The sequence below is a fragment of the Coffea eugenioides genome, chromosome 5 (assembly GCF_003713205.1).
Source record: "Coffea eugenioides isolate CCC68of chromosome 5, Ceug_1.0, whole genome shotgun sequence".
In the NCBI taxonomy this organism is placed as follows: Eukaryota; Viridiplantae; Streptophyta; class Magnoliopsida; order Gentianales; family Rubiaceae; genus Coffea; species Coffea eugenioides.
This window is the reverse complement of record NC_040039.1, coordinates 29,899,487-29,912,260: the sequence shown is the minus strand read 5'-3', so window position 1 is coordinate 29,912,260 and position 12,774 is coordinate 29,899,487. Positions and strand designations below refer to the sequence as shown.

The 12,774-nt window shown below is 35.8% G+C and overlaps 1 protein-coding gene across 1 annotated transcript; it reads right to left on the bottom strand.

Moving 5' to 3' along the window:
• Nucleotides 1-474: 474 nt before the first annotated feature.
• LOC113771360 lies at nt 475-3,062 on the bottom strand. The gene is made up of 4 exons (XM_027315949.1): nt 1,247-3,062; nt 941-1,145; nt 663-835; nt 475-560 (listed from the first exon to the last, which is right to left on the bottom strand). Exons 1-4 carry the CDS (start codon nt 3,060-3,062, stop codon nt 475-477), a joined length of 2,280 nt encoding a protein of 759 aa, XP_027171750.1.
• Between the last annotated feature and the right edge of the window lie 9,712 nt (nt 3,063-12,774).

The following is a 12,774-nucleotide window of genomic DNA, read 5'->3' as shown; positions in this document are numbered from 1 at the left end:
CCGGTTCAACCGGGGTTCAATAAATAAATAAATAAATAAATAAATAAATATATATATATATATATAGACACACACACCTATGCATAGAATAAGATATAAATGCTGAACCACAATAAATATAAGAGCAATATCCAACAATTAACACACACAATTAACATAGTTATGAAACTTACATGTCCAATTGTCTAAATATTAAAATTAACAAAAAACAATACAAGTCTAGAAAACAATCCAAAGGTCCCAACGAGTCCAATTTCTGAAGCTTCTATAATCTTCTTCATAATTCTGGGACAACAAAGCTTCAAAAAAAAGCCATCTTGACAAGTCATCATCATCATCCAAGACCATTATATGAATTACTGACAAGTGATAAAAGTATAAAATCATATTAGTTTCATCACACCAACTGATACAAATCTTAAAAATAAAAATAAAAGAGTACAAATAATTCTATACCAATTACCATTTGAACATTTAATGCCAATCATCATCTTCATCATTAAAAAAGTTTCGATGCTGAAATGTTTCTAAATCAACATCTTCTGCTTCCTCTTCATTATCTAAAAAATCAACATATTTAATTATATACATATTCAACAATTGAATATCATATCATACTAGCTTTATTTTTGCATCAAACTAATGATTTATGTCAAACTAACCTTCAAGTTGTTCAGAATTTGAACATTGACCATGAATTGGAAGTTCTTCAAGCTCTTCCTCTAACTCCTCATAATCAAGCTCCCCTTCTTGTTCTTCTTCAACCACCCAAAATTCTGTTTTATCAATTGACTCATAATCAACGGGATCATACGATCTCTTTTGCTGATTATGCCTACAACATATATATATACACACAACATATACACTTAGTTAGTACTAAAATATTTTCTTAAAAAGAATGAAATGTCATTTATAAAAATAAACCATTTACATATACCTATACTGCAAACGCAAATTGTAATGCACATATACAAGATCATTGAGTCTTTGATGCTCCAACCTATTCCTTTTCTTAGTATGAATACGTTCAAAAACACTCCAATTACGCTCACATCCGGAAGAAGAAGCTGTTTGACTCAAAACCCGAATTGCAAGTTTTTGTAAGTTGGGAGCATCACAACCAAAGAGCTTCCACCAATTCTCTGTCATATTCAAAATTTAAATATAAACAAAATATTTATAAATTAGATATATATATATATATATATTAGAGAGATTCAAATGCTAGAAAAATATAAATTACCTGGTCTATCTTTCTTGCTAGTAAGAATAGCAAGTTTTCTGCCAAAACTTCCCTCCCGCTCTCGATACATTCCAATTTCTCTTGTTAAATTTTCCACACTACACCAATCCACCTTTGATTCTATGTAATCCAACAAACCATTTGTAATTTCTGGATGTGTAGAGAATGTGGCAGTGTCATATTGAAAAGCGGGATTTAAAAAATATGCCGTAGCATGCAAATTTTTCCTCAACATCCTATCCCATCGGTCATTGATGATATCAATGTAAGGCTTATATAGTCTTTCACTACTCCTGAACAACTTCTTGATTCCAGTAATTGCTCTAAACATACCTTCATACACATACCCCAAAGAAGGCCTTTCATCAGTGTCACAAACTCTCAACAACCGAATAATAGGACCCATTATTCTCACCGTAATCAAACAATTATTCCAAAATCTATCATCCAAAACAATTTGTTTGACCTCTTTTCCTTTGTTCATTTTCAAGAACTTTTTGTAATCTCCGCTAGTGACTAAAGCTTGTAAGCTGTCTTTGTGATCATGTAAGCTCTTTAGTGCAATAAAAGTGGTGGCAAATCGAGTCTCCCCCGGACGAATAATCTCCCTCCACCCATTAGTTTTTCTCAGCCAATTTCGAACATATTTATGATTATACACAAAAACAGTTACTGTAGCAGCAAGAGCCACTAGAGATTTAACAGTACCCATTTCACCAATATCCTTCAAAATCAAATTGATACAATGGGCAGCACATGGAGACCAGCAAATAGTTGGATATCTTTCATTTAATAAAGTTCCAGCAGCCTTATAATTGCTAGCATTATCAGTGACTAAATGCACCACATTTTTTGAACCAACCATTTCAACAATTTCAACAAACAGATTGCACAAATTTTCTGCATTTGTCACAATGTCCGATGCATCTATAGACTTGATAAAAGATATACCCTTAGGACAATAAACCAGAAAATTAATCAATGGTCTTTGTCTACTATCTTTCCATCCATCACCCATTATAGTGCATCCAGTTTCAGCCCAAGTATTTCGAAATGAATCAACAACTAACTGCACATCTTTCTTAGCATCTCGCAACAAAGTGACTCGCAAAGAATGATAAGATGGAGCTTTATAACCATGACCCATTGATGCAATTTGATCGATAGCTTTTTGAAAAAATGGAGAATTAACAGCATTAATGGGAATACATGCATCATAGAACCAAAGAGCAATGGCCATATCAGTATTTTGCCATTTATCCTTACTTTGCAAACAAGCTTTGATAGTAGGTTGAGCACTATCACGTCCACCCTTAAAGAAAGCATGAATACCTGTAGGGGCAGTGGTTTTTCTCTTTCCTTTACCTAATGATGTACCAGCCTCATTCATTGAAATTTCCCTTATTCGAGGAGGTGGAACCTCTTGCACTTCATCACCGACAAATTCGTGCACTGGTTGACCAAAAGGACTTTCGACCCCAAAATCTCCTCTTTTTTCTTTAGATTTTTTATCATTCTCTTGCAAACATGTTAATATTGCAAGCCTCACTGCTGGATCAACATTTGGACATGAAGTAACACTGCCCGTTACTCCTGCCAAGTGTTGCTTCATTCGGTGGATGCCACCCCCATGAAACACTTTAAAACAATAAGTGCATGTCATGGTTTTTCTTCCTTGTGCATTTCTGCCCTCAGAAACATATCCCCATGCTATATCTGTCTTTTGCCTATGACCTTGGGGCTGACTTGCAGATCCCTCACTATTGAATGGTCCTCCCGGTGAACATTGTGAGTTACTACCGCTACCAGCCTCCATCCTAAAATGAGATATTTAAAAATAACTAGTCTTAACAAATAATTAATATACACAAACTGAAACAAATTATTAAAGCTATTCGTATTTGGGAACTGAAACTGTCACCAAAAGATCTAAAGGGGTTAATGGAGACAATGAAACAACCGTTTAACACGAGTGAAGTTAATTCCCTAAGCCTTGTGCATTTCTTGAGGGTGTTAAGTATCTTCACGATAACTGGGTTTTGCACAGAGATTTAAAGACATCAAATATACTTTTAAATAATAGCACAGAGATTTAAAGACATCAAATATACTTTTAAATAATAGCACAGAGATTTAAAGACATCAAATATACTTTTAAATAATAGCACAGAGATTTAAAGACATCAAATATACTTTTAAATAATAGCACATTGGGTGTTCCCAGATCCCAAGTATGCAAAATGTATATCAAATGAAGCTATTTAACTGGAAGTGGAATGAAAGTCTTTGCCCTTTAAACACTACATATATATGGTATATCACATGTTTGAGAAGCAAAACGTGAGATCAACACATTTAAGCGAATTGCTAAAACTTGAAGGATAATGTGTGTAATGTTCAATTGGTGCCCTTCCATCCTTTAGCTCACTGACAAGATCCAAATCACAATTAATCACAAACAAGTATATAAGAACTCTTGCCGGGGTTACAGTCAGCTAATAGATTGATCAGCAGATTCACGATACTGAATTCTTATGAATGAAAGCAATCAAAGTACAAGGGAATTTGCAGCAATTTAGGCAAGCGGAACTGATATTTCCAAAGGATTGACAATTCTATAAACTCAAACACGTGAACAGGAAAATAAGCAGCAGCTACAATCAACCCAGTCTGAGTAAACGGATATACTGACCAGCAAAACACGACACTGAAGAGAATCAATCACAATCAGAGTATATCTACTCACATATAGAACAATATCTAGACAGAGAACATGTTGAAATCAGAAACGAAATGAGGTAGCAATTCAAATTATGAAGATTTGGGACCTGAATGCAGAAGGGTTGATGTCCACCGGCGGCAGGCCGTCTCCGAGGAGAGAACTACAGGGCCCAAGTCCAGCTCCACTTAAAGTAAGCAAAGACTCCCACAAAATCAAGAAACCACCAGTTGCACCGCAGCTGCACCACCTCAATCACCCTGCTCAGCCGCACCTTCAGCCCACAGTCGACAACGAGCACCGCCAACCAGTGGTCATCTACGCTGTTTCCCCAAAAGTGATCCACACCATACTTTGGAGAAGGGATTAGAGTTAAGCCATTAAGGGGAAAAGGAAATTTCGGCAATTGTAGAGAGAGGAACCAGGAAGACCGAAGCGGCGAAGTGAAGTCACTGAAGTGCGAAGAGGAAGAGTGGAAGACTGGAGCGAACTAGCGAAGTCGCCGAAGTGAAGAAATGAAGATTAGGGATCGGTCAAAATTGAAGTTTTTTGTCAATTTTGACTCAAAAATTGGAAAACCGCGGTTCACGGTCCGACCCGATTTTGAAGATTTGAACGGTTTTTTACGGTTTCTTATAAAAGTCAACATAAGCTATAGACCGGACCGGACACATGGCCGGGTCGCGGTCGAACCGGTCGACCTGGCCGGTCCGGTCCGGGTTTGAAAACATTGGTTTTAGGGTATCTTTCTCGACCAGTACCAGTATGGACATTCCAAACACTGGAAGACGCTCAACTTCTTCCATCTCTACCAGATTCCACAACTTGGATCTATCTTCAAAGATCCCTCAAGCAAGATATACAGTCCAAATTGAAGCTGCTTTAGAAGATCAATGTGAATCCTCTGAAGAAAATATAGTCCAACGAGATCTCCTTGTATCTGTCACATATTCAACCATGACAAGTAATCCACTACTAGAACTAAGAGTTCTTACTTCTGAGTATCATATCGACAAAGAGTCTCAGAAGACAATTCTATACATAAAAAATCAAGTCAAGAGATTGTGGTTCTTCGACAACTTCGAAGGAGAACCACGGAAGGCAATCTATGAAGCTTTCTACAGTTTCCTAGAAAGAACAAAACAACATATCCAATTCTTTGACTGGTTCGAGATCTATGCTCTGAGAAATGAAATAGAGTATTCTTTCTCGTCATCAGTTTATGTTTCAAAAAAATGACAAACATCAGAAGGAGAATTTCAAGCTGAACTTCCTCCATCAAAATCCATTACCTTTTTAGACAAATCCATAGAAATTAGTGCCAAACCCTTTAAACTCAAAAATGCCCAAGAAGAGGATCTTGTAGATGCGGAGGATATACATGGGCTCTATGAGCAAAACAACTATACCAATAAATACCTACAAGCCCTAGGAGAATACCTGAAGATATTCCACTAAGGTTAAGGTATGTACTGTAAACATAATTTTTTTTTTCGAGTTACCATGTTCTCTCTTGATGTAGGCAAATAATTTTTAAAGTTACACCCACATGCATTTGTGAAGCCAGAGAACACAAAATTTTGAGGAAATTGTTTGTTTGACTCTTGACTACTATGATAAGAACAAATTAAAATGAAATTAGGGTTAGTTTCACTTTACACCTTTTAACTATGTCTAAATTCTCACTTTGGTTTATAAACTTTAAAATTAGATAATTTAGTCCCTAAAATATAAAATTTGTCCCATTTAAAATACAATCTTTGAAGAAAGTCAGACAGATTTTATACTTAAATGGGATAACTTTTATAATTTACAAACTAAAGTGGGATACATTTTATATTTTGGGGACTGAATTAGGATATATTTTTATTTTAGGAACTCAAGTAGAATAAATTTTATACTTTAAAAATTAAAGTATCCTGTTTTAAAGTTTATAGACTAAAGTAGATTCCACTGTCAAGTTGTCTCTACATTCCTGAGTTTACTTTGTTGCTGTAATTTGCTTTAGCTTTTAAGTTATCCCTCATTTACAATTGTTATTTCCAAAATATGAAATGACAGACACTGTGATCTAGGAGTTACAGACAACTCTCTAACCATTAAATTTGTTAAGCATTATCTTATCTATTTATTCCTATCTTTTAAGTATTTCCACCTCTTGATTTGTAGATATTTGCGTAATTATTTAAAAGGGAAAATCGTTCAAAACGTCCCTCACATTTTACAAGATGACTTTTTTTGTCCCTTACTTTTAAAAGTGTAATTTTACGTCCCTTACAAATTCACATTAATCAAATTTAGTTCCTACCTAGGTTTTCGACTAATTTTTAACCGGAATTTACCATATGCCTTGCATGTGATCATTTTTAAGGGCAAAATTGTCATATCAAATTTTACATAATCTGATTCATAATTCCTCACATTTCGCAAAATAAATTTTTTTGTCCATAACATTTTACAAAATGAATTATTTCGTCCCTCACATTTTCAAAATGAATTTTTTCAACTCTCATTGATCATGTGTACGAATAGCTTTTTTTCTTTAAATCCATGTATATATCTATTTGATTTCACCTGAACAGTACGAATAGCATATAATATATCTTTATTTGATTTCATTTAAACAGGTTAATCGTAATTGTACATATGCTATTCAACATATATATACAGGGGTTTAAAACTAATAATTTTGTTTTAAACCATATATATATCTAGATGATTTCACCATGTGAACCTATTCAATATTTGTGATGTTTTTCTTTTGGTAATAATTTATTTATTGAGTTGTATAATAAGGCCATTTAATTAATTGATCCTAACTTAAATTCTATAGTCGTGCTAACAAATTGCAATTTAAATCTGAAATTTTTACTCACCACTTTAAGACCAACAGTTGAATTACTTGCCTTGTGATTGTTTTCATATTTAAAAGTGCTAATCACTTACTTCTTTTTATCATACTTTTCCTTTGTTTATTTTTTCTATCCAAATTTAATTCGATATAAACGCTCGATAATATTTAGGCTTAAATGTCTTCTTTGTTTTCAAATTTTGAGTAATGAAATGAATATGAGTGAAAAACTAATAATTTTTTTTAAAAATCCATGTATATATCTATTTGATTTCACCTGAATAATATGAATAGCACATAATATATCTCTATTCAAATAGAGATATATTATGTGCTATTCGTACTACTTAGGTGAAATCAAACATATATATAATGTTTAGGCTTAAATGTCTTCTTTGTTTTCAAATTTTGAGTAATGAAATGAATATGAGTGAAAAACTAATAATTTTTTTTTAAATCCATGTATATATCTATTTGATTTCACCTGAATAATATGAATAGCACATAATATATCTCTATTCAAATAGAGATATATTATGTGCTATTCGTACTACTTAGGTGAAATCAAACATATATATACATGTGTTTAAAAAAATTATTCGCAGACATGATCAATAGGGCTAACCTAAACTTAGTTAATTAAAGGGGGAACAAAAAAAGTTACCAAAGTTAGCCGCAATTCTCTCTTCAGCTCTGCGTTGTGCGACTAGGGTTTCAACCATGGCAACTTCGGTTGCCCTTCAGCCGCAGGCTGGAGGGCATCCAAGCACTTCGGCGCAGCCTTCGTTTAATACCAAATCTTTCTCGTCACTTTTCTCTTCAGCGGAGGAACCACGTCTACAATTGCAGGTAGATAAGACGACGCGAAGAGGGGAGCCATCAGTGGTCTTCTCTCCGATGGATGTGTCGAAAATTGCAGACGCCTTTCAGCTAGCTCTGGTTGGGAAGTTCTCAAAAGGGCGCCCATCCATGGAGGACATTCAAAGGTTTTTCAAGGCGTTGGATTTGAGAGGGGAAATTTCAGTGGGTCTCTTAGACCAGAGACATGTGTTGATTCGCCTTGCTAATGAGACGGATTTTCACAGACTTTGGGGAAGAAACGTCTGGTATGTGTTTGGGTGCCCAATGCAGGTATTCAAATGGACTTCATCGTTCCACGTCGATAAAGAGCCATCAATAGTTCCAGTTTGGTTTTCTCTCCCGAAGCTTCCAATTCACTTCTTCAAGAAGGAATGTTTGTTTCATGTAGTTTCTTGCTTGGGTAGGCCTCTATTCATGGACGCTGCAACAACGTCGCTGGCTCGACCAAGTGTAGCCCGTGTATGTGTGGAGGTTGACCTGATGCAGCCTCTTCCCAAACGTGTATGGGTTGGAGTTGGGACTGGTGAATCCGAGGGGTTTTGGCAAGTGCTGCAGCCTAAAAACTTGCTTCTGTATTGTTCCTTCTGCTTCCGTCAGGGCAATGACATGGATGGGTGTCATATGAAACATCCAGAGTTGCGGGTAGCTGTGCAGAAGGAAAGCAATGTTAGCCATGAGCCGCAACGACATGAGGTGAAGAGACGGGCTGTGATCTTTCGCCCCAAGCAGGTTGGTAACGTCGGAGTTGATGGAGGCAGTGACACGGGATTGGCTGGGGTGGCCTTGTCCGAGGACCCTGCTTTGTCTGATGGCCCGTCGGCGGCAGCTACCAGGCCAACAGCAGCAGCGACGGATGAGGCGCTAGACATGCACTCGGCTCATCCAACGGTAGCAGAGGAGAGCGCTGCTTTGGCTGGGCAGTCTGATGCATAGGCTGAGGGAGCCATGCTTGCTCCTGTGGTGGAGGCAGAGAGGGAGAAGTGTGACGGACATGAGGCGCTGGTGGTTACGCCCTCATCCACATCACCATGCGAAGAGGCTACAGGCATGGCGGGGAATGCACTAGATTTTCAAGTGGCAGAGACAGCCGAGAATGATCAGAATGGGGGGTAGTGTCACAGACCGGATGAGCTTGCGGTGGGGTCAGAGGGGGAGGAGGAGGAGGTTCAGCATGTAGAGCAAGTAGCAGGGAATTTGTCATCGCGGAGCCGAGTGGTGGATGGGCAGAAGGAGGCGGGGTCGTTGGTTATTGATATTTTTAACTTGGATCCTTTAGTTCAGCAAGTTCAGGAGAAGGCGCACGCGGTGGGGGGGGGAGAATGCAATTGTGAAGTTTAAACACAAAGGTACGCGTGCTACGGTTCCTACTGACCGCGCATTACGGTCTAAGACAAAAGTATCTTCAAGCTCTTCTATAGCATTATGCAATGATTAATTTCATTTTTTGAAATATTCGGGGTATCTCTCGTGCCCCAAATCTTCGTCGATTAAAAAGACTTATTGCTGATTTTTCGATTCAAATAATTGCGATTTGTGAGCCTAAGCTACAATGAATTGGATATACAAGAATTGTAACAGTAATCGTAACCATCCCGATAAGGGTTGGTTTAGTTCCACCTTTCAGAAGAACCGAAATCGTCGGCTTTGTATTGTAACTGGCGATTCTGGAACCGTAAACCATGTCTAAAATAGGCTTCATCCCTATTGCTCCAATTGTCCATTAGTAAACTTGTCCATGCCATTTGATTAATATAATAGTTGTAACTCGGTGAACTAAACGATTATGAACAATTTATTTGAACATGTAATGAATTTTCCAATCCTTGGGGCATATAATTTGTAGAAATGTGATTTCATGAAATGTAGCTTGCATAAAAAATTCTACAGATGATATGCTCCAAAGATTGGAGAGTTCATTACACGCTCAAATAAGTTTTTTTCATAATCATTTACTAACTTTCTGCATGTATGTTGTTTAAAATTCTGTGTGTTAGCTTGGTTCAAAGATTTCATAATTAACCATCAATTGCTAGAAATGAACTAAGTTGAATTATGAGACAAAAGCACAGTTCCAAAGACTCAGTCATGTTGATTTTTATTGATTTTGAGTTGCACTTTTTATTGATTAAATGGAGATCCGAAGTAAGTAAATAGTTACAGAGGAAGAAGGCTCATTAACCTATTGAGATAGCCCAAAGGAATTGTCCTAACTTTGTACTTTAATTACTTCAAATGTGGTAGAAAAAATCACAAAAACATAAAAGCTTTCCTAGAAATGATAAAATCAGTATTATGACAAGCCAAATACGACTAAAAATTAGCATACAAATTGTCCGACAAGGATACAATTTCAATCAACAAGTGAAAACTATTCAACTTGATCTACAATTTCGTAGTCATGATTGTCTCCTCTACTCTATTAACTTCTCATTGGCAACAATGCAAAATACAAGGTAAATCAACAATCGCTTTTGCAAAATTTTGCATGGATATAATCTAACTTAGCAATGTAAATTAGCCAATTTTGCATGTGAATTTTTGTTACTAACTCTTATATACTTAAACTACTGTGCATCTTTTCAGGATCCTCTCAAGGAAGCCCAAAGATGTATGGGCTGTTCGCCTTAGCATTGGTACCTATCTCATAGATGGAAAATATTTTAAGCCACTTGAAGAGTTGGCCGACTGAAGTTGATGGGCAATGAAATGTGTGGTCAACTTCTAAAGATGCACCATGTTTTTCTTGTATTTTTTATTCGACAAGATGATAGAAAGTATAGATTTGATTTTGAACTAATTACGGATCAAAATCTAGGCATGATGTAAATTATGGTATAACTTTTTATATACTGACAATGTAGTGGTTTTTTTTTTTTTTTTTTTTTTACAATAATCAGTTATGGATGCACATCACATGTATATTATTTGAATTTCAAATTTGAATTCATGTTATGTGATAATGATCTAAACTTGTTAGTTTAAAAAAAATGTACACTAACATTGTATAAAAAAAACTTATTCATAAATTATATCTATTACAAAACTAAAATGAAACACTTGTATAATAGAGAAAAAGTTTTATTAAACATAATTCAATTTCCTACTTACTCAACTATTAGAATCATGCCTACAAATTTTTTATACCTTATCCAGCATTTTATTTTGTCTATTATCATAATCTTAAAAAAAGAAAAAGAATATTTGCACTTTCCCCCATCCTGTTTCACTACATATGTTTTCTAGTTTTATATATGACTTTTTATCTGAGAGTTAATTTAAATTCCTTGTTCGTTTGTATTTTGTTTCCGGATTCAAATAAAAAATTTTCCCTGAAAGTTTTAAAACTTGATAATTGATATATAAGCAAATCTAGGAAAATAAATAGAAACCTCCCAAATTCTTGGTTTTGAGCTAAATCGAAAACTAATGTTCTTTTAATTGGTTTATATCGGTTTAACCGGTTTGATCGGCCTTATAAACCCATTGCACGGAGATGTACAAATCTTTAATGAATAAAATTCAATGTACAAGCATTTGAAGCTCCTTTCCTCGTCTGCTTTATTTTGCTTTGGCAAATTCTACTCTCTCCATTTTAGTTCCCCCCCAAAGCTCCCCAAACTCCGAAATCAATGGCCTACGAGCTTCCGACGGATCTGATCCAACAACTCAAACGGGCGACCCGAGCAGAAGCTGGACTATCCCACTACGACCCGACCCAGAAATCCTTCCCGCCCTTGCCTTCAATATCTGAATCCGTATCGATTTTCGACCCATCACCGCCTTATCTCCGCTGCAAGAACTGTAATGGAAGACTTCTTCGTGGGGTGCAATCACTTCTTTGTATATACTGTGGCCGCCCAAACGACATCGTTCCAGACTGCATTTCGTTTAAGGACACGTTTGCTTACCGCTGGTTGCTCGAGTCCCTCAACCTTGATGGATCAGTATGCTCAATTTTCCAATTTTAAAATTGAGTTTATTTATTTTTCGAAATTTAATTAATTTTTTAGAATAATTTGAGTTGGATTATGCTGATTTTTGTTTGTTCTGACGTGATTTTTTTGGGGGGTTAATTTAGTGAAAAGGGTGTAAATATTTGATGAAATTGAAGGTGAATAGTCAGTTATATTGAAGTTTTGTGAGTTTATAGAATAGGGTTTGGATACAAATGGGATCTTTTGAATAGTTGGAAATGTACAAGAATAATTGCTGATAGGGGTATTGTGATTCATTGTGTTATTTTAGTCAAATATGAAGTAAATTGTAGTAGGCGAATCCGAGGAAGCGTTAGACTTTGAAGAGTATAAGCTATCATGCGTAAAATGGGATATAGGGAAATGGTTCATTAGTATAGTTATTGAAGTGTGGTAATTTAAAGCACTGTTGAAAAATATTTGAACTTCATTGGAAAGTTTGTTGATAATACAGTGCAAGCAATTACTTGGTCTTCTTTTAAGTAGCTCAGTTGAGTGAATAACAGTGGATTTGGTGAATACAATGTTAATGGCTAAGGTCTAATTGTTTTGTTAGTCAGTTATTGTGAAAATTGATCGCACTAGGTAGAAGTCAAGAACAGTGCTTTTAGCTACTTATGTCTTAGAAGAGAAAAGTGAACGCCATGTGTCCACAAAATGGGAGAGATGAGGGAAATCTTTTAGAGATATTATCTTTTTGCATACATGTTTGCTACTTTTCTGAAGGTACATGTTGGTATATAGTTGCAAATATTTGCATGTTGGTTATAAATGTAATCACGCCCGCTTCTGTTGCATAACATAAGTCCACATAAGGACTTTTGTGGCCTATTTCGGCAATGATGAACATATCAATTGGAATTTCATAAAATCAAACAAAAAATTCTTTAGAAAATTTAACCTTAATACATTAAAACCAGACAGAAAAAACTGCTGACAGCCTAAAAATTCGTCTTGAGGTGAAATTCTTGAAATCCCCATTGTTCTTGTTGTGGATGCTGCACCAAAACTTATACTGTTTCACTTGTTTGAAGCATGCCAAATACAGGGCAAGGTTGTAAAGTAAGAATTTGTATGGTTCTGGATATTTCCTTTTCCATTTGAGAGCCCTACATTTGATAAA

Coding starts and splice junctions, on each gene's coding strand:
- LOC113771360 (XM_027315949.1), bottom strand. CDS start 3,062: ATGGAGGCTGGTAGCGGTAGTAACTCACAATGTTCACCGGGAGGACCA. Junction 1,146..1,246: donor TAGCAAGAAAGATAGACCAG/GTAATTTATATT, acceptor TGAATATGACAG/AGAATTGGTGGAAGCTCTTT. Junction 561..662: donor AAATTCTGAACAACTTGAAG/GTTAGTTTGACA, acceptor TTGATTTTTTAG/ATAATGAAGAGGAAGCAGAA.